At 39.4% G+C, this 27,815-nt stretch overlaps 1 protein-coding gene across 3 annotated transcripts in view; it reads left to right on the top strand.

The window, feature by feature from the left end:
- The window catches only part of SDR16C5 (short chain dehydrogenase/reductase family 16C member 5), a 717,401-nt gene that overhangs the window by 624,495 nt on the left and 65,091 nt on the right, over nt 1-27,815 (top strand). For all 3 annotated transcript variants that reach the window (XM_044065547.1, XM_044065548.1, XM_044065549.1), the window contains exon 6: nt 23,681-23,806. In XM_044065547.1, coding sequence (XP_043921482.1) covers nt 23,681-23,806 — 126 coding nt within the window. The remainder of the gene's footprint in view (nt 1-23,680; nt 23,807-27,815) is intronic.

The raw sequence follows: 27,815 nt of genomic DNA on the forward strand, positions 1-27,815 counted from the left end.
TTACAGCCTCTGCATGAAGATTTCAAATTATTCTCAGACAAATTAAACTCATTTGGATCTAACCTGGAACAAATTATAAGCAGAATTAACCTTATTGACAATAAAACTGAAGAGAATTCGAAGCAAATACAAGATCTACAAACCAAGGTAACTGCAAATGATAAAACTTTCAGTGACTTACAGCAAAAAATAATTGACTTAGAAGCACGCAGTAGGAGAAACAACATTTTAATACGTGGCATCCCTGAAAAGTTTGATCAAGTCCAACTGCCGGTCATACTAACTGAGATTTTTGAACACATTACTGAAAATAAAACCTTTGCTAAGGAAGTCATTATTGAAAGAGCTGATAAAGCATTACAAAGATCACAAGATGATGCTGTCCCAGACAGATTTATGCAAGACTTCTTAATGCTGCACGTTAGTACACTTTTTATGGCTGCAAAAAAGAAAAGTAACATTTCATGGAGAAATCACAGGATTACAATCTCACAGGATCTGCCTCAGCGTATTAAAGCTCAGAGACAAGCTCTAGCCCCTTTCCGTGCTTTGTTAATAATAAAAAAAAATATGCTTCCAAATGAAGTACCCAGCCACTCTCTCCTTCAATTATAATCAGAAATTCGTAATGCATTCTGTTGATGAAGCAAACAAAGTATTCATGTAAGTTTTTAATGAACTACCGGCTTAATAATTCTACTGTTAAAGTTAGCAAAATAATACACCCAAGATAATACAGTATGTATTTACATTTTTATTTAATACTGTTAAGGCTAGCAAAATAGTACAACCAAGATAATACAGCTACAATACACCTATCTCTGCAGGCTAATTAACACTGCTAACTGACCTTAACTTACCCTGGCATCTTCCCAGCTTGTTTTTATCGTCTTCTGACTGTCCTGGTGCTATCTATCAGTTTTATTCCTTCAGTGACTTGTGGACGTGTTGGTAGCAGTGGGCAGCACTTCCAGAGGCCTTTTGAGGCCTTATTTCAAGCTCCATGAGGGTTTCTCAAGCTTCCAGGGCCATTTCAAAATTCCATAGCCCAGAATGCAGCAGAAACGACAGCTGATGACGTCACGAGGTCGGAGATCGCAGCTAAAGAAGCAGTGCATTAGTGGGAAGGCTAAAATCGTGATTTACATAGTAATTAAGGTGAAATGGCTCTAAAACAACATTTTCAGGACATATCAAAATGCTGGAAACTGAACGGACTATAAAGGACACTGGTCAGGATAATTTAGCAACCTAAGCTTATGTTTACAGTTTTTTTTTTTTGTTTATTTTTTTTAATACAGTTTGTTTTATACTGAAAGTGCAGGCTATGGGTGTTTTTCTCTTAATGAATATCAGTATATAGTACTAGTTAACTTGGTATACTATATGCTAGGGTTTGGCTTAAATAGTGGGCTTGCTAAACTGTTTTCTTTTTTTTTTTTCATTTATTGAGCTGAATCTTATAGATGTGTAATTTACTGGTATGAGATGATGTGTAGGATGTGTAATCTACTGTGAATTGCATTTTGTGTAAATCCAGGTAACTGCCTTGGTAGTCAATTAATGCTTTTGTTAGTTGTTTTTTCGATCCTATAGCTATGTAATTCAGTGTGAAATGCATATTTAGTAAATCCAGTTGGTTACATAGGTAGTTTAATAATGCCTTTGCACTTGTTTAGTGCTATTCTGTATTTTGACGCATATACTTAGCTTGTAACTCCTAATGTTATAACCACCCCCTTCGTTGACCTCCCTTTATAGCACTATGCTCAGTTAGATCTTGTCTAGTTTGATTGTTCTATTTCCTGACAGGTGATAAAAATATGTCATTAGGATGTTTTGTTACCTACTGTAATGTCAGTTGTAGTAAAACCTGTTTACTGTCTGCTGTAAGGTTTATTACTATTCCTTGTTATAGATTGAATTGGTCTCAATTACTAAGAAACTTTTATTCTTTGTATTGCTTCAACCTCACTTGCCTGTTTTCATTGCTAGAATTCAAAGTCAATAAGTCTATAACGCTGTGTATATTTTGTCTTACTGTGATATTGTTTGTTATCTCCTTAAGCACCTAACTCAAATGTCACCTTGCCTTTAACTGCCCATTCTCTGTACTTATGTTTTTTATATTCTCTAACAATTTTTGGGAGTAGCATGGGGGCACATTTGTGCAATGCTTGTTGGCACTTGGAATAATGTTGTTAGTTTGTATGTCTCCCTGCTTTTTACCTGTATTACCTTTCATAGGCAAAATTGTTTAAAAACAGATCACTCGTATCTATTTTAAATTTACTCAAAAATGCTTCAGGAAAACTCGTGGTTAGGCACAGGATTTATGGTAAGGAGCATGGATGCCAAAGTATGATTTCTTACTATATTTTATCTTCTGTTATCTGTAAAAAGTTTGTGCACTAATTACACCGTCCCTAGTAGGGCTTTTCTCTCAAATTACCCTAACAAATATCTAATGTTTAACTCTAAAGTAAGATGATTAGTGTAAAGTCCTGGAATGTAAACGGCCTTCAAGAAATCAATAGAAAGAAACTAGTTATGCACCTGATTTTTCAGGACAAATCCAACATTTTCTTTCTACAGGAGACCCATGTGATGAATGATCAATGGGATAATGTTAAAAAAGAAATTGGATTAAACTCGTGATATCATCAGGAAATAGTCTTGCATCAAAAGGCACCACAATATTAATTAAAAAATCCTTTCCTGGGGAAGTACTAAATACTAAATTTGGCCCAAATGGTAGATGGTGTTTATTTTCCTGCTCATACCCTCAGGTAAAATGTCCTCTACTTTTCTTAAGCCTGTATAGCCCATGTACAAACCAACACTTGTTCATCTATGAAATACATAATCTGCTACTTCACTTCCCTAATCATCTTTTTATTATAGGTGGCAACTGGAATGCACTCATTGACCCCTTGAATGATAGTTCAAATAAAACAGGAAACAGCCCTCTCAAGGAACTGCATCTATTCATGATTTGATAAATAGCTTCAACTTAGTTGATCCTTTTTTATATTTGACCATGACAGAGAGTAAAATAAGTTCACGTTTTACTCAGCTTCACATAAAGTCTGATCCAGAATTGAGTATTTTTTGATCTCGGATGTCTTCTCTAACAAAATTTCCAACTTTAAACCAGGAACCAAGATAATACACACTGAGCACTTAAGTTGACAAACCACGGAAACGTAGAAGTGCTGGAGGTACTGGAAGCAAAAAATTCCAACTTTGCCCTTGTCAAGGCTAGATCTATATCTGACCACTCAAATGTGTCCCTTTGTATTAATCCCACTCGTCACCTGAATCGTGGTGGTAGTAGTCCCACTTGGTCACTAAACAGTAACATTCTTAAAAAAGATGACATTCTGCAGGAAATGAATGGCTATCTAAAACAATTTGATACTGAAGCTTGTTTATCCACATCCCTTTAGATATCCAATGGGCAGCTGCAAAAGTGGTCATCAGAGGAATACTCATACAAAAAGCATCTTATTATAAAAAAAAAGAAAAATTGTACATCAATAACCTAAATAATGAGCAAAAGATGACAGATGCCCAACTGCAAAAGTTTTTTTCTCCTGAACTCGGAAAAAAACTACATGAAATACAAAAAAAAAAATCTATTCTTTCCACTTACAAAATCAATCCCTGGTTGAACTGAAATTCCTTCACAGATATTTGGAATGGGCTCAGATCCCCTCCAGAACCCTGGCTAGACTCATTAACATCAAACAGGGTCTAAACTATATAAATGAGATAAATTACAAAGGGAAAAAACTTATACAGAAATGAAGATATTGTTAATTCTTTTGTAAATATCTTCACTGAAATTTATAATCCCAAAAACCAAATCCAAAAAGAAATGTACACAGAATTTCTTAATGAGCTATCTGTTCCCTAACTATGACACAAAACACCCTTTTAAACAGTCCTATAACACTAAATGAAATAACGTTAGCTATTAAAAAAATAAACCAAATAAGGTGCCAGGTCCCAACGGTTTTACAGGTGTATGTTATAAAACTTTTAGTCATCAACTGTCTAAAATTCTCCTTAACATCTATAATTATATCATTTATAAAGGGATTACTGACAAGTATATGAACAATTCAAAAACAATTTTCATCCTAAAACCCAACTCTGACAAGTCCAACCCTCTCAGCTATAGGCCTATTGCCCTCATTAATGTTGACATCAAAATTTTATCTACCATTTTTCTAATAGAATCCATAAAGTTATAGCTTCAGTCATCTCTTCTGAACAATTGGGATTTATGAAACAAAGGCACCTTTGTAACAATACTCTTACCTTAAATATATTAATGCTGTTTCTAGAAAGCGATAACCACCCACGTTATGCTCTCACACTAGACGCAACCAAAGCTTTTGATAATGTTGATTTAAACTTCTTATACCTAACTGTGAAATACTTTAACTTCCCCGATTTTGTTATTAACACTATTAAGACGCTTTATAATAATGCCTCGACTTCCCTTTATATAAATAAAACATTATCACGCCCTATCAAAATTACCAATGGCACTAGACAGGGTTGTCCACTTTCACCTTATCTTTTTAATTTATATCTCAAACCTCTCCTTCTCTGGGTTAAACAAAAGACTTACCACCATATCCCAAAAGTCTTCAACATAGAAATAAACTATTCTGCATTTGCAGATGACCTGAACATCTACTTTGAGCTTCACAACACCGATCTTCATAAAATCCGAAATTCTATCAATCTTTTTGCTAAGGTTGCTAACTATAAATTAAACCCAAAATCATCCATTTTTCCATTAAATCCTACAAAACATTTAGAATATTACTTCCCCCTGTCAGACATCCCTCTCAAATATACACTCAAATACCTAGGAATAAATTTCACACATTCCCATCAAGAACTAATGAAAGCAAATTTATATAGAGTCTGGGATTAAATAAATAATAATCTAACTAGATGGAAAAGCATCAATCTTTCTTTATTATCAAAATCTGCTATCATTAAAATGAATATTTTACGTAGAATCCTTTTCCATCTTAACTCCATCTTCTTAAATGTTCCGAAACATTTCTTCAGAAAAATGGAAACCACAATCTCAAAATTTTTATGGTTCCCTAAATCAACCAGAATATCATCATTTTCTTCTTCTTCTTCTTCTTTTGGCTTTTCCCGATTAGGGGTCACCACAGCGGATCACCTGTTTCCATTTCTTCCTGTCCTCTTCATCTTTCTCTGTCACACCAACCACCTGCATGTCCTCTCTAACCACATCCATAAACCTTATCTTAGGCTTTCCTCTTTTCCTCTTACCTGGCAGCTTCATCCTTAGCATCCTTTTCCCAATATACCCAGCATCCCTCCTCAGCACATGTCCAAACCAACGCAGTCTCGCCTCTCTGGCTTTGTCTCCAAACTGTCCAACCTGGGCTGACCCTCTGATATACTTATTCCTAATCCTGTCTACCCTCATCACACCCAGTGCAAATCTTAACATCTTTAACTCTGCCACATCCAGCTCTGACTTCTGCCTTTTTGTTAATGCCACTGTCTCCAACCCATGTAACATAGCTGGTCTCACTACCCTTTTGTAGACCTTCCCTTTCACTCTTACTGGTACTTGTCTATCACAAATCACTCCTGACACTCTTCTCCACCCACTCCACCCTGCCTGTACTCTCTTCTTCATCTCTATTCCACACTCACCATTACTCTGAACTGTTGATCCCAAGTATTTAAACTCATCCACCTTCACCAACTCTACTCCCTGCATCCTCACCATTCCTCTATCCTCCCTTTCATTCACACACATATATTTCGTCTTAGTCTGGCTGACCTTCATTCCTTTCCTCTCTAGAGCATATCTCCACCTCTCCAGGGTCTCCTCAACTTGTTCCCTACTCTCACTACATATCACAATGTCATCTGCAAACATCCACGGAGACTCCTGTCTAATCTCGTCTGTCAACCTATCCATCACCAGTGCAAATAAGAAAGGGCTCAGAGCTTATCCTTGATGTAATCCCACCTCCACCTTAAATGCATCTGTCACTCCCACTGCAGATCTCACTGCTGTCACACTACCCTTGTACATATCCTGTACCACTCTTACATACTTCTCTGCCACTCTCGACTTCTTCATACAGTACCACAACTTCTATCTAGGCACCCTGCCATATGCTTTCTCTAAGTCCTCAAAGACACAATGCAACTTCTTCTGACCTTCTCTGTACTTCTTCATCAACACTGTCAGAGCAAACATCACATCTGTAGTGCTCTTTCCTGGCATGAAACCATACTGCTGATCATTAATTATCACCTCCCTTCTTAACCTAGCTTCCACTACCCTTACCCATAATTTCATGCTGTGATTGATCAGTTTTATCCCTCTGCAGTTATTACAGCTCTGCACATCACCCTTATTCTTAAAAATCAGTACCAAAACACTTTTTCTCCACTCTTCAGGCATCCTCTCACTTTCCAAGATTTCATTAAACAATCTGGTTAAAAATTCCACTGCCATTTCTCCTAAACACCTCCAAGCTTCCACAGGTATGTCATCTGGACCAACAGCCTTTCCATTCTTCATCCTCTTCATAGCTGTCCTTACTTCTGCCTTGCTAATCCATTGCACTTCCTGATTCACTATCCCCACATCATCCAGCCTTCTCCCTCTCTCTCTCATTCTCTTCATTCATCAGCCTCTCAAAGTACTGCTTCCATCTGTTCAACACATTCTCCTCGCTAGTGAGTACGTTTCCCTCATTATCCTTTATCACCCTTACCTGCTGCACATCTTTCCTAGCTCGGTCCCTCTGTCTAGCCAATCGGTACCAGAATGTCATACAGGAAGCTAATTATACCAAAAACTAAAGGTGGTTTAAGTCTCCTGGACTTTAATTTATATTACCACATAGTTAATGCTAGCCGTTTAATCCATATAGCCTGTTACAATCCCTCTGCTCATTCTTGGTCCCCAACCTGGGTCAAAATCTGGTGCAACTATATATATTCGTTAAAATTCAACCCTTATTCTGTCCTTTTTTTTACACTTGATGGAGACTACAAATTTAAGATTTTGCCTCCACTAAAGAACAAAATTTACATTTTTCAAGTTCTGATGACCTCCTTAAACCTACACAATACTGTTCCCATTCTCCAACCCATTCATCTAAATCCTAGTCTAAAAATCAATGATAAAATGATTGACCTATCAAACTTCCCCATTATCAGGAAGGCCAAAGTCTGGCACTTTTATAACTCTAAAAATGCAGCTGAGGTCAAAGCTTTATTTGGGGCTCCTAACAAATATGACCCTATCTTAAGGTAATTCAGCTCACTTATAAAACAAAAATTTTCTAACTATAGAGTGAAGGAGCAAGACATTACTGTATTACAATCAATCATTAAATCACTTTTCCTAAGGAACAAAATGATTTTTCATACCTATAAACTTATGTCAAGCATTAAACATAACCATTCACTTCTATTTTCCAGGGATTGGGATGGCATACAAGTCGAAATCCTAGGGAATCTAAATGCGAAGCAATCAGTAATACCTTGAATCTAACCCCCTTCAAGAACCTAATCTACATTCAACTTATGATCAACAATTATTATTATACTCCATCAGTCTTACTAAAATTCGGATACAACAAAAACCTAACCTGTCCTTTCTGCTCTCTCCCACATGTAGATATACTTCATATTTTTTCGAGTTGTAAGAATATTTACAAACTTTGATGTTCCCTCAGACCTCAGTTGGAAAAACTGGGGTATGGGAAAACCACATTCTCCAGGCAAACCACGATTCTAAATATAACTCCTAAATCTCTTAAGAGCATCCATCACCACATCCTTGTTACAGTCTGCACTCTCCTCAAATATTTTATAGCCAAGAACTGGGTTAACCCTTCAGCAATAGCCTGGGATAACTTTACAACAATGGCAATCAAATATATATCTGCACATAAGTTGTGCAATAATAATAAAAAGAAAAAAAGAATATTTTCAGAGCTATTATTGGTGTAGCCTTTTCAACCTAATCCAAACTAAATAGTCTCCAGAATTGTGGGTCACCTTTTTCTTTTTTACATTCCAGGAAGCCCTCCATTTGTGTCTTACCCGATCCTATAATCATTAGATATTGTTGTTATTACACTGTGACTTTTGATTTTGCAAAGTATTCTGTTACTTTATATTGTTGTCCTCTGGCATCCATGTTGTAAATATGTTGTAAATATGTCATTAATAGAGGTATATAGTGTAAATAATTAGTGTATGTAGATGTACCCTCCTTACCGCTTTTAATTCTTCTTATGACAGTCATATGCTCCTCCCTCCTAGCCATCCTCCAGTTGTGAGTTTTAGACTTTGACTGTAATAGGTTATTGGGGTACCATATTGCTTATTGTATTCTTTAATATGTAAATTGCCTGAAATGATAACTGCTGTTTTGTAACTGCATAGCATTTGTATGAATTGTTTTGTATCTCCCTCTACCTTACTGCTTCCTGTAATGACTTACAGTTTTCCTTTTCATGTTTTGAAAAGTCTGTAAAATTCAATAAAAACATATTTGAAAAAAAAAAAAAGAAAAGAGACCACAGCTCTGTCTCTTATGAGTCAGACAGAAATTTTACCCACACTTCCACCCGGTCACTGTTGTGTTCTTAAACAGCACTGTCTTTCTAGTTGCCTGCCTCTTATGTTAATTTGACCATATATCTTATTTTCTCTCTGTTTTACTGGCTGGTGTGAGTAAGCACAAAATTATCAGTTTGGGAAATCACTCCTTTTCAACTACTTAAATTTGTTGGCTATCCTATTGTATTCCATAGTACCAGAGTACAAAAGTGACCACCCCCTTTCAATCTATCTTGCTGTTTTAAAAATAGTGACTCTCCACTAAAACTTACATTTTTAGACAGGTAAAACTTAAGTTACCTACTTTCACATCTCACTCCTGTAGTGCACACTGCAGTGTTTAGGATAAACCATTTTTTCATCTTATCTTTCAGCATGTATTGCAAGACCACCAGTTATTGGAAAGCCCACATTTTGCCTCTCAATAGTCATCTTAGGATTAGTGCTTCTGTTTTTTCCTTGTGAGAGAAGGAATGCAGTTACATTATTTCCTGGAGACTGCTGATCACCAGAAAGCTTAATAACTGCTTTATAGGTGACAGCTTGGAATCTGTGCTTATATTCTGATCCTGGTGAGAGTAGGAGAAGAGTGCACTGATTCCTGACTCTTTCTGGATGGAGAGTGAGTGTCTGTGCTTAACATACCTGATTGGTCTGGTTGCTATTCGAAGCATCTACCAAAAAAAGTCTACAAGCCTGCAGACTCTTGCATCATCTGGGACAAGACTGTCACTGTGGATCACCAAACAGGCCGTGGCCTGCTTCTCTTCTTGGGATTGGTGCTAACATTTTGCTTCTGGTGAGAGAAGAAGCAAAGGAGTATTGTATCCCAACAGACTGAAGCTGAGACCAGCATTAGTAGTAGCCAGACAATAACCATTCATGCGACTCCCCTCTTTTCATCATTCTTGACAAGCTAATTCTTTATTTTTCAGTAAGTACTGCTTGATTTCTTTATAACTTCAGAATATCTGCTTAAATACTTCATTCTTAAATTTTCATGGTCTACGTATTAGTTTCCCCTCAAGTGTCTGGCAGTGCTGTGTACAGACTCAGACACCTTGAGTGACATTTTTCCTGTAAAAGGAATATATAAGGAAACAGCTTCAGTACTTAGTAATAATGTCCATCCCTCCTGGCATGTTTAAAGGTCAGTTCCTTGTGCTTTCTCCTATTAACCTGGTGAACTTGGGCATTCTGAGGCAGTGTAAGACTGCCTTATATACACAGACAACCCTCTCCTCTTACCTCCCAGCACTCAGACTTGTGAGAGATGCATTTATATATCTAAATTGGAAGCCATGTACTCTCAAGCCAAGACCAGAATAGCTGATCAAGAGGTCAACACCTGCACCACACCACATGCAACACATAGCCCTCCAGAACACCCACCACCACAGCTGTCACATAAAACCACAAACCACACACCCACCTTCGTGGAGGCTGTCAGTAGAAATGTACCCAAACAGCAGAGATCTCCAAGGAAGAAATGCACTCGACCACCACAACACAACACAAACCACAAGACACATAGCTCACCTACACAGTGTGCCTCTCAACTTAAGCCCCTAAGGCAAAACAGCTTGCCCAGTACACTAATCATAGGTGACTCGATATTGAGGCATACTGATGTCCCACTCACTAGGTTGAGTAAGGAGACGGTAACAGTCAGCTGTCTATCAGGTGCCAGAATCCGACACATAACACATGCACTCAGGTCACTCCACAACATGTACAAGTATGACTCTGTCACTGTCCATGTGGATGTGAATGACCTGAGACACACCTCCCTGGACTACATGAAAAAAGACATGGAGGAGCTCTCAGATTATGTGGCCCAGGCAGGTATGATGCTAGCCCTGAGCAGCATCCTACCATCACCCAGAATGATACCGCAGTACAAGAAGAAAATGATTGACTTCAACAATTGGCTAAGTTTCTGGTGTCATTCTAAGGGGATCCAGTATCTGTCTGCTTGGGATGACATGACTGACAGACCTCAATGCTTTGCCAGAGATGGCCTGCATCTGTCACCCCTGGGTTTCCACATACTGGCTAAGGCTCTTGCTACCCCTATAGTGCCTTTTGTTAGGCGATGTTCCAAAGACCAAATTACCACCATAACAGCTATAAATAAATGCAATCCGAGGGTCATGCTGCTCAATGCTAAAAGTCTAAATCTCAAGATGCACTTGCTCAAAGTACTCCTCAAAATGGAGAACATTGACATTTGTGCTGTAACAGAAACCTGGCTTAAAGCAACAGAAAGCAGCTCTGCGCTACCAGGCTATAACTCATTTCACACCTTTCGGCCCCAGAACATGGACCGAAGCTCCAAAGATGGTGGGGTCTCCATATTCATAAGGAATATGCACACCTCCAGACTAGTAGCCCAGCATAACGCATCTGAGATACTTCAGGTACAACTAAAATTGGGTAAGACGGCGATTCAGGTCATAGCCTGCTATAGGTCCCCAACCATGTCCCACGACTCTCATTCCATGTTCCTAAGCAGCCTGGAAACTATTAGGGTCCAACCCAACACTCTCATACTAGGTGACTTCAACTACCCCTCCATCAACTGGGAAAACTACTCATGCACCAATACACTGGACCAACACTTCCTGGAATTCATCATTTCCAATGCCCTGGACCAGCTCATTCTTACCCCCACTAGAGGAAGCAACATTCGTGACCTGGTTATTACTAACATGGGCAACTGGTGTTCTACACCAATAGTCAATTCCTCCCTGGTTAGATCTGACCGCAGACTAATCACCATGGAAATCCACATCTCACCCACACCCCCCGCAAAGGTAACCTCCATGAAAAACTGACTTTGGGCTCCTAAAAACAGAGGTGAAATTATTGATAAACTCACCAAACTAGGCATCAACCATTATCTTCAACCACTATATCACTAGGTGGGTTGCAAATTGGCTCACAGGTAGAACCCACAGTGTGAAAGTAGCAGACTCCAAGGTAGACTGCTGATCAATCACAAGTGGAGTCCCACAGGGATCGGTCCTGGGTCCTTTCCTGTTTGGTATCTACTTCTCAGAAGTCCAGGCCAATACGAGGGACTCCGGCTGACCAAGTGTGCAGACGACTGCAAGCTGGAAGCCATTATTAACTCCCCAAGTGATGCAGACAGCCTACAGAAAGGCCTTACTGAGACCAATGGCTGGTGTCAATACCATGGCCTTAAGCTTAATGCCAAAAAATTTAGTGTGTGTTGTTAGATTTTCTTGGCCACTGTTTTATTTGGGCCTAAATCATTTCCGTATCCCATTTGATCTACTTTTAGCATAGTTACAATTGTAGTTTTCTACTAACTTTTTGATTTAGAAGACTGTATAGTACTTTAAAATGCTATAAATAGTTTTAAGAATTTTTTCCTGTCAGTTTGCAGTTAAAGTTAATTAGAGTGTGTGTGTGTGTGTGTGTGTGTGTGTGTGTGTGTGTGTGTGTGTGTGTGTGTGTGTGTGTGTGTGTGTGTGTGTGTGTGTGTGTGTGTGTGTGTGTGTGTGTGTGTGTGTGTGTGTGTGTGTGTGTGTGTGTGTGTGTGCGTGTATGTGTGTGTGTCTGCATTGTTGGTTTAATTAGACATTTACGTTTATATTACATATTAGAAGTGTGTGGTTCTGTAATTAACTTATAAATCTTTCCTGCCTAAGCTAGCTCGTTTTTAGTTAGAGAGCTGCTGAGCCCAGTTTTAGTTAGGGGGCTGTTCTTTCATTCTTTGTGTGACTATTGTTTTTTTGGTATTGACCATGTCTAAACAAGCTAAAGATGTAAAACCCTCGGGGTTTTAAAAAGTGCCCTAAGTGCACTCAAAAGATATCTATCACTGATAGCCATACTGAATGTATTTACTGCCTGGGGGCAGTTCAGTTACAGGAGTCATGCTCAGTATGCCACTCCTTTAGTTCCAGAGTTTTTCAAGAAAGGAAGAATAAGTTCATTTTAAAAGGGCTATGAAAGTCTTCCTTTTCAGAGGCCTTAGAACAGGGTCAAAGTCCTCCAAAAAAGTCCATTTATCTGTCCCAGAAATTGGATAAACCTTCAAAAAGGTCATCCTCTACTTCTTCAGAGCAGTTGGAGCCATCAAAAAAGTTGTCAAAGATGTCTCCATCAGTATCAAAATCTGTTGGGTCCAAGAGATCTCCCACCTCGGCTTCATTTGTATCACAGCCATTGGTGTTCCAAGTGAGGAGTCGGTACTTTGATCTGGAGCCAGTATCCCCAACATTAAGGTCACCTTTTTTGCAGACTACAGGATCTCCAGCTCCATCCTCTCGATCCTCTAGAAGCCTTTCTGACTATGATGTGGATCGTGTGGTGCAGAGACTTTTGAGCACACCGGTGCTAGCCAAACTTTTGTCAGAACCAACCCAGAGGGCCTCAGAACCGACCAGACCTGTCCCTTTAACATTGATTCCTCCTCCTCCAACCTGAGTTGTGGTTTCTGAGTCAGAATGCATGGAGCTGATAGTGGTGGAACTGTCGGAGCCAAGACCTGTTCCAGGATCTTCGGCTCTGACCACTCCGACTACCTCAGTTCCCTCTGAGGAGTCTAGGAGCCGGCATTCTCCAGTCGGGTCTGGAGAAGACAATCGGGACGAGTTTTTATCAGATCTGAACTTGCCTCTTGGGACCTCGGTGGGTGTGAGCTTGGCTCCTACCTCGGCCTTGGACCTGGCCCCAATGATGCCAGGGAGACCTTCTGATTCTTCAGAACCAGGGGCTTCCTCAGATCATGGGGAGTGGGCTTTTGAGGCTATAAGGAGAGTACTGTCCACATGGGCAGCCCCACTCTCAAGTCCAGTTATTCCTTCCCCCAGATACACCGATGTCCATCTCGACACAACTGATTCCACACAGACGTGGAGACCCAAAGCCTCAGGATTCCCCAGTGGATGAACCCATCTCTTCAAAAAGCTCTCCAGAATGCCCTTCTGAAGAGGTCCCACGCAAGAGTTTATGCAAGGGGAAGCATTTGAACTCCACAGAGGAGTCGGTCACATCTGACACAGACCTCGATGATCCAGAAGGGTCTCCACAGTTGCCCTCTGAGGATGTCTCCTTTGCAGACATCCTAGAGATCCTTAAGCAGAGAAGTGGCTGGAAGCCCATCACCCCTTCTAATGAGGAGTCTGTCTACTTGAAGGCCTTTGGGTCTCATCCTTCCACCACTTGGGTGTTTCTGCCTTTTGATGAACTCATGGAATTAGTTTGTCAAAAGGCATGGGAGTCTCCAGACTCAGTAGAGCCTGTCCATAGGAGGCCAAATAAATTTATCACGTCCCCTGAACATGAAGCATTCCTGAGAAAAGGTGTCCCCCAGACAGAGAGTCATGTATGATTGACAGATACAGAAAGCTCATGTTTTCTTCAGCGACCTTTACACTCAGGTCCCTACACATTTCACCAGGTTACAGAGGGCTCTCCTAAAGGAGCTTGGAGATACTCTCCAGAGTTCAGTAGCTGCAAGGGTAGCATATAAAGTGTACTTCCAACTCTCCACCTTAAATTCAATAGTGAACTCATCCATGAGGCTCATTTCTTATGCAGCCGGTGGAGCGAGTAAGTCAGCGGGTTCAGGAGTTGCCCTTAGGAGACATTCCTGGATGTGCTTGGGTAACTTTGTGGAACCCTTCAAGTCATCCTTTGTTAATGCCCCCTTCAACGGCTCATCCTTATTCGGGCCTAAAGTCAAAGACACACTAACCAGATGTGAACAGGAAGGAAAAACTCTCTCTGCCATCAGAGTCCATGTTTCCACACCTTCTAGACCCTATCCTAAAGGTCAAAAGGGAGGAAAAATGTGGTTTTGAAAATCCCACAGTGTTTTTCAAGACACATGTGGTGAGCCTTCCCCCAGGGGTAGAGGGGGAAGCAATCATGGCCAAACGGCAGAGGGGGTCTGCAGAACCAGGGTGACAGAGAATCCTTCTTTGGTAAGCCCTTTCATTGCTCCTGAAAGGAGGCCCATCTGTCCTTCTCTGGAGGTAGTCAAGGGTTGCTTATCTTTGTACCCAGACGCCCGGATAAAAATAACAAAAGACAAGTAGGTACAAAGCATCATATCCAGAGGTTACTCTGTACCCTTTTCCATGCCCACCTCACACATGAAAAACATTCCAGATGTTCCACTCAGTCACAGGAAACAACCATAGAAATACAAAAGCTGCTAGAAAAAAAGTCATCCAACTGGTCCGCACAGACCAAGTAGGATCTGGACTTACTAAAGATTCTTTTTACCTCCAAAGAAAACAGGGGACTGGAGACCCATACTGGATCTCATCAGACTGAACAAATCTATAAAAAAGACAGAGTTCCGGATGGTTACACTGCAGTCGATACTTCCCTTTCTGGGAAAAGACAATTGGATGCACTCCATAGACCTCCAGGATGCGTACTACCACATAAAAATGGACAGGCCATCCAGGAGTCATCTGCGCTTTTGGCTGAGAGACAGTCACTACCAATTCCGAACTCTGTCCTTTGTTCTCACTAAAGCCCCCAGAGTGTTCACTAAATGCATGACAGTAGTTACAGCTCACCTGAGACATTTAGGATTATGAGTGTTTCCATTCCTAGACAACAGGCTCCTAACTGACACCACCAAGCATCTACTAACGGAAGCAAAGGACACCACCATGAAACTCTGTGCTCATTTAGGGATTACAATAAACTACGAAAAATCTGCCTTATTGCCATCTCAACATATCATTTTTATAGGTGCAGATTTAGACACTACAACAATGATGGTAAAGCTTCCACCAGAGAGAGTAGAGGCCCTTTGAGTACAGGTTGTAGACCTTCTCTTCAAAAGAAAGATTCAAGCAAGGACAATTCTAAAAGTATTAGGCACCATGGCAGCAGCAATAAATGTAATCCTCTTAGCATGGCTGCACATGAGGATTCTACAGTGGCTTCTATTCACCCAGTGGTCCATGCAGGAATTTCCAATGTTGCACCAGATACTATTAACAGAATCTTGCAGGAGAGATCTTCATTGGTGGCTCCACTGTGATCAAGTGACTTTAGGTCAACCTTTCGTTCTCACATCACTGCTAGCCACAGTGACCATGGATGCTTCCCAGATGGGGGGGCATTGTCAGGGAAGAACAGCCCGAGGCACTTGGCAGGATCACAAGGCCCACTTGCACATCAGTGTCCTAGAGATGAGAGCAGTGCTTCTGGCTTTGCAGGCATTCCAAAACTCTCTTCCAATAGGAATGATTGCAATCCAAACAGACAATATGTCAGTGGTATGGTATATAAACAAAGGAGGAGGAGCTAAATCTTACCCCCTTTGTCGAGAGGCCCTGAAAGTATGGCAGTGGACAACTTCCTCCCAACGCTTTCTGGTAGCAATGCACATCCTGGGGAAATCCAACATGATAGCAGACAAACTCAGCAGAGCAATTCTGATGCCTTATGAGTGGTCACTGAAACAAGAAATAGCGGAAATGATTTCCCAAAAATGGGGCCAGCCATGCTGCGATCTTTTTGCCACGTCCATGAACACAAATACAACAGCTACTTTGCCCTGATCCCCCTCCAGGGGAACCCTCAAGGAATGCACTTGTGCATGACTGGCCCACGGGCCATCTCTGTGCTTTCCCTCCCTTTCCATTGATAGCCAAGGTTCTTCAGAAAGCCAGCACATTGGGAAGGACCTTAATACTTATAGCCCCTTACTGACCTCATCAAATTTGGTTCCCATTCTTGTGGCTTCATCTTCAAGAGGAGCCTTGGATTCTGGACCGAGTGCTGGATCTTCTGACCCATTCGTCAGGAGCTCCCCATCCATCTCTTCAGACCTTCTATTTGACAGCTTGGCTGTTCCAATTCCAAACATAACCAGGCTGCAAAACCTTTCACCTGCAATACAACATATCCTGATTTCTTCCACAAGACATCATCCACAAGAAGATTATATCTCAGCAAATGGAAAATATTTTCAGTCAGGGCCTTAGAGAATCATATTGACCCTTATTCAGTGACTATATCTTCCATTCTGAAATTTTTGATGAAGCTTTATAATGAGGGAGCAGCTGCAGCTACTGTTTGAGTACAATTAGCAGCAATCTCGAATTTTCATTTTGGGGATGAAGGACCAAATATTATGTCCCACAGACTTTCTAAAGCTTTCCTGAGAGGCACTAACCTGTTCAGACCACCCATTAAACCACCCCTACCACCATGGAACCTAAATTTTGTATTATCCCGGATAATTCTTCCTCTCTTTGAACCTCCATCATCATGTAACTAAAAGTTCTTAACTTAGAAGACTATTTTCCTAGTGGCTATCACTTCAGCTAAGAGGGTTTCAGAATTACAGGTCCCATATATGCAGTTCCACAATGACAGTCTCACTTCATAAAAATCCATCTTTTTTACCAAAAGTATGTTCAGAATCCAACTTAAATCAGTCCATAGACTTACCATTTTTCTTCCTAAAGTATGGCAATAAGGCAGAATATATGTTACACCAACTTGATGTTCATAGACAATTACATTTCTGTTTACACAGAATAAAAGAGTTTATAAAGACTGACCAATTTGTTTGTATAATTTTCAGACTGCAAAAAAAGGTGCTTCAGTAGCGAAAACTACTCTTTCCAGATGGTTGTCAGACTGCATCTCGTTCTCTTATCAGTCAGTAAATAAACAGCTGTCTGACAAAATAAGAGCTCATTCTACTAGGGCTGTTTTGAGATCTTCTGCATTTCATACAAAATTACCAATAGATACCATTTGTGCGGCAGCAACATGGGCAAGGCCTCATACCTTTATCACTCATTACAAAGTGGATTTGGCCTCCAGGGACAGGGTCTCTTTTAGGTCCACTGTTCTGAAGAATGTTCTCCCATGAGCCGCCCAAGAAAAATGGGGTTAGGGACACTGTCCCATCAGTACAGAATGAAGGTGAGATAGGACAACTTCACATAAAGAAGTTATGTACTTACCATAACGTTCCATGTGAGTTGTCCATCCTGCCTTCATTCTTACACCCCCACCCCCAGCCTTTGGCTTCTGGAGGACCAAGAGGTTACTGATTGGCATGTGATGTTCTCCGACCCTGTTCTTGGCTTATAAAATAATAGGGAGTTTTTTCATGCAAGTATTAATATACCAGCAAACAAGATCTGGGGAAGTTACTAGAACATCGTGGGATAGGGAGTAAGCCACAAGATAGTTGGAGACCTCGAGCTTTTGTAAACGGCCGAGTCGGAACAGAGGTTCGGTTCCGAACCCATCAGTACAGAATGAAGGTGAGATGGACAACTCACATGGAATGTTATGGTAAGTACATAACTTCTTTTTATTTTACTTTTGATGTATGGAATGACCATTTAAAGTGCTTTTTTAATGTGTTTTTATAGCGAAAAGTTCTTCCAATATTTGATATAACTGCAGGGAACACCGCAAATATATCTTTTTGCCTCTGCTCACAACAATCAGTTGGCAAAATTCTACTCCAGGACTCCATGCAAGAAGACATGGAAGACAGAATCACTTTCATTTCCTTGGAATGTTCTGTATGCTTTTCCACCCTTTCCGCTAGTATCCAGAAACATTCTGAAGATTCAGAAGGACTTTCCAAAGATCATTGTGGTGACTCCATTCAAGCCAATGCAATGATGATTCTCCCTTCTTCTGGAAATGACCAGGGGCATTTACCACAAGGGTGTGATACCTCTCAAACCCAAACATCTGCAAGTGACTGCCAGGATGATAGAATTGTAATGCCTTTTAGGCACCTTTTTTTCTGAGGACATGCAGCAGGTGTAAAAGGAAGCATGAAAGCCTGCATTTAGAAAGTCATGTATTAGTAAGCAGAATATGTCAGTAAATGGGAAGGATTTCCTAGTTGGTGCCAAGAAAAGAACCAGCACTGATTTGGGGCTAGTTTTTGTCTGTTCCTACATTATTTGTGTGAGTTACTTTCCTACAACCTGTCTTACTCCTTAATCAGTATTCATTCTTGACTTCGTCTGTGGGTTATTTGGAAAGGGTTGGATTAAAGAAGTATTTTAGAAGCAGCAACTTGGTCCTCTGTGCGCACCTTTACAAAGCATTATAAAATAGATTCCTTCTCTAGGTCTAGAAGAAGCATTCCTAGGACCATGCTCAAGGGGCTGCTCTCCTCTCAGTCATGTTAAGCAGTGGTAATCTACTCATATAGCTTAGGCTACTGCAGCAGTGATCCATATGAAAAACATAAACTGTTGTGCAAGTAAACCAACCATAACAGTAGATGTTTGAATGATCTGTTATGCAGTAGCCCCTCCTTCCCTCTCTCCCTTCCTCCACCTCTCTTTCATTATGTTTTTTTTTATGCCAGGATGTGGACATTTATTATTATTTTTTGTTATAATTGTCCTTCTCATGGATATAGCCTCCCTCTGTCTGTTGGCATAAAAGCCCTGATGGACTTGGTGCCCAAACTTACTTGTCTTTTAATCAGTCTGGCCCAAGCTGACTAATGGTGTGGGTGCATGAAAGATGCCATGCAGCTTTGGAAGTTGGCTGACTGCTATATTCTTAGCAGGATGTAAGCCATGTAGCTTAGGCTACTGCAGCAGTGATCATTCAAACGTATATTTTATGTTGTTAAGTTTACTTACATAACAATACTTTCTTCTTTCTTTTGGTATGGGCCAAGGCAGTTACCACAGGACTCATCACAGGTTGGATTTAGTCACACAATTCAGGGGTTGTTTGATAGAACTTTACTTGAAAACTCTTCGATTGTCTTCCCAGGTGTTAGAATTTTGATAACTTTTATTCACTTCTTTTCTGAAGATGTGTAGCAATTGAAGGAGGCTTAAAAACCTGCTACTATAAAATATATGTGTAAATGGAAAAAATATTTGTAGTCGGTGCCATTCCAAGGACCAGGGCCCTTTTATGGTACCACTGCTTGTGTTTCTGGATTATTTGTGTGAGTTGCAGTCCTCTTTCCTTTCTTACTCCTCTATCAAGGTTCATTTGTCAGCCATTTCTGCTTCTCTGCCCTTGGATCCCTCCTTACTTCCAGTGCCCAAGTTAAGCAGTTTTTGAAGGTGGGTTTACATATCTGTCCACCTAGAATGCAGGCTGCACATCCTTGGAATCCCAGCTTTGTGCTTGAGAAGCTTATTATTTTTCCAATTAAACCAGCTTATCAGGCTGGATTGTGGTTCATAACATGGAAGGCTGTTTTGCTTATTGTTAGGAGAGTATCTGAGTTACAAGCTGGTATGGTGAGTCAGCTGAACCTTATCTTCAGTAAGGACTTGGTTTCTTTGAGAACAAATCTTTCTTTTATGCCTAAAGTGGTTTCAGAATTTACCTCGAGTCAGTCTATTAATCTCCCCTTACACATTTGCTTCTGTCCTCAATTGTGGGGCATCCATAGCTTGATGATTGTTAAGGCCTTCCCATTGCAGAGACAGAACCTGCTGGTGGAAAGATCTTGTTGAGGTATGCCCTAGTAGTGTTGACTCCAGGGAGAATGGAGTTCTTGGATGTAGCAGGAGGTCTGAAGTCAGCAGTAGCAGCAGCAGCTGAACCTTTCAGGCCTATTCAACAAGAAACCAAGCCATTATCAGAAAAAGAAAAAGAAAATTGCCCTCAGTATATTGTTGCTTGTGGTGGCCTGAGTCATAAAACATGTGCATACCTTTTTAATAAAAACAATTAAAGTGGGCAAGATCCTTCTCTATCTGGATAGTGCCTGTGATGATATATGTTTATCCAAGATCATAAGAGTCCTTGAAAATCATGCAGGATGAAGTAAATAAACATTTACTATCTTGAGATTAGGTATCTAAAACCAAAGTACATGCCTTTGATGAGTAATCTGTCTGCATAACCACTACACTGGTCACTGAGAAGCAAGGAAAAATAGTAGAATTGTCAACCTACATTATCAGTCAGTTTTGGTAATGAGGGAAGGATGGTAAGGGCTTTTATGACTGCACGGAATTATTATGAAGGCAACTGCTTTTTATATTTTATTTTTAATCTTGTGCTGGAATCCATCAGTATATCTTATATGATTTGCCATTAGTAATGCTCTGTTATGGGGAGATTGAAGTATGCTGTGACAAGCCCGTTGCATTTTAAGTGGATGGTGCTATAGGATATCCACATTTTACAGTGTTTTGTATGTTGTACTGTAGAAGAGCAGGAAAAAAGAGCATACATCACTGCAAATGCAAAGGGCCAATAGGCAAAGTAATATTAAAAGAAGAATAATGACAAAATAAGCTCTTCTTTTCTGCTGTTCTTTAGAGTAAGCATTAATTAATGTCGTAATTTTTACTCTTGTGGTAACCCTTTTCAATTCTTATTACTGTCCTAACGCTGAGGTTTCAGCATGGAGGTTGGTCACACTGGTCAAGGGAAGTATTACTTCATATACGTGTGGACACATCTGTGTGAATGTCTTTATGAGTATGAATGAACTGGATGAGTGTGTGTGTGTGTGTGTGTGTGTGTGTGTGTGTGTGTGTGTGTGTGTGTGTGTGTGTGTGTGTGTGTGTGTGTCTACATAAGTGGTCACACTGGAGGGTTAGGTAAGGAAATGAGGGACTGTGTGTGTGTGTGTGTGTGTGTGTGTGTGTGTGTGTGTGTGTGTGTGTGTGTGTGTGTGTGTGTGTGTGTGTGTCTGTCTGTCTGTCTTTAGGGGGATAAGTCCCTCCCTTTGCCAACATGATGTATGGGCCACCAGGAAAAAACACTACTGCCATCAGGTTTGACAGCACTAGTACTAAATAAAGGTAGCTCAGAGAAAATGCTTATTAGATGATAATGAGGTCTTTCTCATTGTGCCTGTAGCTGTCTCTTAATCACATTTTCTTACCATTGCTAAATTGACTTACATATGTTAGGGAATTTATGTGAGCTTTGAGGGTCTTTCAGAATTCCACAGATAAAGAAGCTGAATAACAGTATTTAATGGTATACCCCCTCCTCTTAAAATGCACACACACTTCAAAAAGTACTTCAGTCTCAACATATTAGAGCATTGCATTTTACCATTATGTGGTTAACATTTCTTAAAATGTAAGTTGCCCTATCTTAAAAATTCTATTAAGGCTTTGTTATCTGCTGTTATAATACTTGATACATTTAAAAACATTCTTTTCTCTTTCTAAGCTTTTTTTTCTTTTCTGTTTGTCATATGTAAACTATTTTTTTTTTAAAGTTAATGTTTTAAAAGTATGTATTACTTATGTATTTTCATTTAGAATATCAATTAATGCTATTTTCTTCTTCCATGTTAGTCATGGTATGGTTGTTTGTGCTGGTCATTTTTAGAATGTTTATTTGTTTGTTATCAGGGATATAGCCAAGATCTTTGTAGTTGTATACCAGCTTCTACAACGTGATCCTATCCCCTGCAGTGCAGTCCACTCAGCCCTCCCCCAAAAAGCATTTTAACAAAGTCTTTAGTTGGAAACTATGATAAATATGTATTTTAAATACTAGGACATCTTTTAATAAATACATTATTTTTAAAACGTGTGCACAGTGTGTACATGGTATGCCCAGCTACAGCCATGTTTATGCATGACTTTTGAAAAGTTAATAACAAGAGATTTTAAAAAATGAGAACAGAGCTGTTAATGAGTTGCTTTTTGTGCCCAGTGAATCCTTCTAACTTCATTTGCCTTCTGTGAGACTCTGAGCATGCCGCTTAACCAGACAGTGCTCCTGAAAAGGGACATTTGTGTCCTGTGTCCTTACTCGGTCAACAATTAGGTAAAAGAATAATTTAGTTTGGCAGTGCAGAGGACTAAGGTTATGAGCTGTTAACAAGCTACTGCCTGTGGTTCAATGTTTGATTCCCTTAGCTTTCATTTGCCTGCTGTGTGACCTTGAGCAAGTCACTTAACCAGACAGTGCTTTGGGACAATTAGGAATTTGGACTAGGCTCCTTAATGGTCTCCTGGACTAAATGCCTATGAGCCATAGACAGCGCAGAGATTTGCAGAATAATGCCATTGTGAAAGAAAGCTTCAAGAAAAGAGTAATCAGTAGTAGAGGAGGTTCAGAGTACAACTGAATAAAAGGGAAGCTGGCAGTAGTTGAATATGTTATTTTTAAAGTAAGAAATGTGGAAAAGACAGTGTATGGGACTGAAAAATACTGAGGTGCTGGTGGAAAGTGGCAGTACGAAGAAAAAGCATGAACTTTTTATATTGTTTACATACATTTTGTAAAATTTTGCGTTGTGTCGTGTGATTTTCTGTGCCATCTCTTGTAAATATACAGACATGGATAATCAGATCCCCTTCAGAAGCTCAAAGTTTCAAAACTTCGAACTTTAAAAGGCTGAGACCATAAGATTGAAGTTTTGAATGGAGATCGCCATACAGCACGGAACAGGAAATTTACCGTTTCCTCACTGCAGTGCGATCTTAGAGATGGTATGTTTATTTATTTATTTTTATTACATTTTCGAAGTTTCAAAACTTCAATCTTCTGGTCTCCGCCATTTGAAGTTCAAAGTTTTGAAACTTCAAGCTTCTGTAGTAGATCTGCATAATCATAGCCAAACATTTTAGAACTGTGTACACCTAGTTCCAGAATTTAGCCTACTCCCCACCACCACTACCACAAATTTAACCCCAACCCCAAACAGTTTATTACATTTCTGAACAGTATACCTGTATACACATATAAATATGATTACTAATGCATATCCAGTTATATTTGGATGTCATAAAGCTAACAAAAACAGGAATGCCGGTCAGTATCATTAGCTTGTACAAGACTGTAAAAGCCTAAGTACTTGGGCTGCAATTTAAAATCTTAACTGTGGCAGTGAGTAAAAGAACAATAGGAAAATATCAGAAATAGCAATTGTGTGTTTGTGTGTGTGTGTGTGTGTGTGTGTGTGTGTGTGTGTGTGTGTGTGTGTGTGTGTGCGTGTGTGTGTGTGTCTGGACAATAAGTTCTGTCACTTGAGAATGTGTCTTTGGACATTAATCGTGAACATTATTCTTCACAGGTGGCCAAATTTCCTTCCTATTTTGGATCCAGAATATGCTTCTAGAAAGATTGTAGATGCTATCTTGCGAGAAGAAGTGTACCTGTTAATGCCACGCTCATTGTACTTTCTGATGGCTTTAAAGAAGTAAGTTCATGTTTCACTTTACTTTGTTACTCTGATACTCATCAAGTACATAAGATGCAAAGGACTAACTTTTTGATTTTTTTAACACCTTTATTAAATTGTCAGTTAAGACTGAGAAAGAAAGAAAGCAAACCATAGTAGCATTTTCCATTTACATGCATTATACATTACATATACATTTTCTTTCTTTTTAATAACGGTCATACGCTCCAACATTACATAAACTGCTCAGTTCCTGGATTTTTTTTAAAACGTTACTCCATTTCCTTTTATGTAATTTGCTCTTTCCCTTTCCAAAGAATCCCACCTCCAGTTCTTTTATATCCTTTACAGTATTCAGTACTACAGTTACATTTGCTTTAGATTTTGATTTCCATTTTCTAGTTATTCCTGTTTTGGCAACAGCATTAAACTTAGTAAGGCTTGCTATGTCTAGACAGTTCAGATCCTGTGTTTCAGCTCAAAATAATAATTTACTTAGTCACGGTCATTTGTTCCCCCAACATTTCTGACAGTACTCAGTAGGTCATTTTTAAAATCTGCCAACTCATTCCACTCCCAAAAAACATGTCCTCAGTTACCTCTGTCTTTCCTGTCACACTTCAAGCATTTGCTATCTACTTGAAGACATTTTTTAGTCTGCTTGGACTGTAAAAATACATAAACAAGCACTTCCAAGTAAAAATTCTAAATGTTTTGAAGTTTGATGCATAAGTGGGAGTAAGGATTTGAGCTTTTCTGCTTGCATTAGCATTGCCATTTCATAAATGTAATTAGGGTTGCCAGCTGTCCGTTTTTTGACCAGACTGTCCGGTTTTCAGACAAATTGTCCGGTTACCAATTTCATTCAAAATCGGACAAGTGAAGTCCGGGTTTTGCGCCACTGTCAAAATTTGTTTGTCCCTTATGCATCCACTGCTTCCTAAAGCTAATTCCACTGTACCTACAAAATACGCCTCTAACTCTACCCACTCTTTTCACATACATTAACTTTGACTGGTGCCTGCTGCTGGTATACGTATACCAGTTAACCCAATCGGACTTTCTCGGTAAATAAATACTTAATAAATAAAGGTCTCCCAAGTCCTACTTAAAAAAGAAACTGCCACACAGTACAACGAGGAAACGATGCTTTCTCAAAGACTTTCCTGATCAGAAAATGAGGTCAGGTTTCACCCTAAGTAACCATGCTAAACAAGGGCAAAAATAAACGTGCACCATTAAGTGTCCCATCTAAAACTGCTGATCTCGCTGGAATGAATAGTTTAAACATTTTAGAAAATCTGAACTATGAGACAATCATCTAGACATCGGAATAACTTACTGTTTACAGCATAAATAAACTACACATCCCAACATCCCTTTGAACATCCAAGTGACCCGAATTTTGCATTCTGAGGCAAACAATCTATATATTATTTTCATGTGGAACTGGGAAAAGTTGGAAGGGAAGTGAAGACAGTGTTGTTTAATATTTACCGTCATTTTACTAACTGGACCTTCCTGTTTAATTGTGATGTCAATGATTGAGTTGCAACACGCTTGCATAGCTTTTGGTTTCCTGACTTGCTGGTTTCCACCATTTTCTTTCTCTATCAGTAGTCCCAAAACTCATTAGAGAGTTTTGCTTATTTTGCTCACAATAAGGCAGTCATATAATTAATTCAAATATGGATGATGATGGACAGCCCTGAACTCTGTAAGTAATTAACGCCATTGATTGAGACAGTTTTAGCTTCTTTGTGAAAGATAAGTTTTGGCCTGTTGCTATTCGAGCTGAGGAGAAAGTGAGATTTACAAAATGCCTTTGGAAAATTGTAATTAAGCATTAAAGTCTCCTTGCACCTACATTGTCAAACTAATCAGCGAATGTAACAATGCTTTTGGTTTAAATGGTTTCCTTATTGTTACATGTGTTGAGCTTTGTAAAACTTGGTTCTCCTGTTGGGAGATATTGATGGGCTTATTGTGATACCTGGTAAGCATGTGGTACAGCATGCAGAGTAAATAACATGTTATTACACCTGGTGAAATTTGTATTCTTTAAACTTGTGTGATGTATGGTGAGTCCGTACGCGTTACTAACATTGGCAGTGCGTTCATTAATCGTAGTTATTGCAACATATCTTGCACATTTGTTGTTACAGTTGGTCAATCGTAGGGTTCATTTTATGATTCTGAACTGGAGAGGTTGTAAAAGGTGTGAACGGGTTTAGGCATTTTCTGTTTTTATACAGAACTTGGTTGTACCCATTTGATTCAGAATGTGGGTATTTGGAAAATTGTTCAACTACTTATTTGTAGTAGAGTTTATTAATGATAGTGATACTACTACTTCACAAGTACTCTGTGTCATAGGGTTGCCACCCCTCTGTTTTTTTTTCCGGACTATCCGGAAATCAAGCTGATTCTCCGGTAGTCCAGAAAACACTGTACAAACGGTGGTAGTCTGTTTCAAAAAGGAAACAGACTATCAGAGTTTGTAAATCAGCTGATTTACTGTGCTTTTTTTTTTTTACAGAAAAGCATAGTAAATCAGCCGAAAGCACGCAGCAGGAACGGAAAAAGAGGACGTTGTCGTGATGTCACAAAATGGGCAGAATGTGGGTGGAAGAGGGGTGGGATGGGCGGGGATACACGTGACGTGAGGGTGTGTGGTTTTACTCCGGTTTTAGCCACGATGAAAGGTGGCAACCCTAAATGTAATAAGCTGTATTGTACAGGTGACATCTTCATACATGCACAGCACTGGTGGCACATGTTACTGTCTGCATAGCTGCAGAGTATTTTGGTGAATGTTCTTATAATTTGCATGACATGAGCGATTAAAAACTAGCTCAGGTTGGAATAGTAGCACTGTGCAAAAGATGACAAGGGAACTCACTTATTGTTCTTGAAATATACTTGTGCTGTGTAGTTTTGGCAGGGCAGGTAATATCTGATTTTTCTTAAAGTGGTATTGTGTGAGACATGCTCCATCTATAATGATACTATCAGTTCCATTTGACTTTTTCATAGGTAGTATTTAAGGAATATATGTGAAGAGGGCATCACAGATAATATAACACAGACTTAAAGCATCCAACAACAGAAGGCTTAGGTGGATAACCAGGCTATTACCACTGCTGATATAAAGTCTGAATTATTTTATAATGTAGAATGTGTAGAAATCATAGGTAATACAAGGCTGTTTGACCAGAGGCCATAGGTGTCGTGCCAAAAACCACTGTCAGGCTCAACACCCTTTTCAAGGACGGCAAGGCCTGCAAGTCCCACACCCATCCAACTGTTTAAAAGCTTACAGGGAATCACTCTGCTTGGCATACAGACCATGTCCTTGTAGGATACACACTTAACAGAAATATAACAGAAAAGTTACAACAACAAGCACCACCAGATATACTTACCCTGGCTTTGTTAGGAGAGAAAAATAGTTGCGTCAAATGCTTTTCTTAAAAATCCAGTTGATTTACATCATTAGATGTTCTAGTTGTTATAATTTTATAACAGTTCAGATAGAGTTATTTATTTATTTATTGACATTTGGTAACCGGGAAAGAACAACTGGGTCAGGAACCCATTTTCAACGGAAGCCCAAGGAGAAAAATCTCTAAACAAATACAGACATTTATTAGATTTTACAGTTATGTATACAATTTAAAGTTCCAAAAACATATACACACATTTAAAAGTTTTCACAGATATGTATTAAGACATTTGTAGACATAACACAACTTATATCACATATATGGATGACAATTTACAGTAGTTTGTCTATAGTTCAGTCTAAAATTCTCAGTTAAAATTATACATTAGTAGAACATACAAAATAAGCTTAAATATATTTAGTAGTTTTGATGTATAAGTTTTAAGAAAAAAATAGAAAGTTTAAGTATAGGTTGTAAGACAGAGGGAGTGTGATAGCTGAAGATAGAGTATATGTAAGGATAGAAAGAGATGCTGTATGGGTTAAGATGGCCAGGATGGTGGATAATCGATAAGGTATAGG

The sequence above is a fragment of the Protopterus annectens genome, chromosome 3.part0, assembly GCF_019279795.1.
Source record: "Protopterus annectens isolate FY-2018-M chromosome 3.part0, PAN1.0, whole genome shotgun sequence".
Lineage (NCBI taxonomy): Eukaryota > Metazoa > Chordata > Ceratodontiformes > Protopteridae > Protopterus > Protopterus annectens.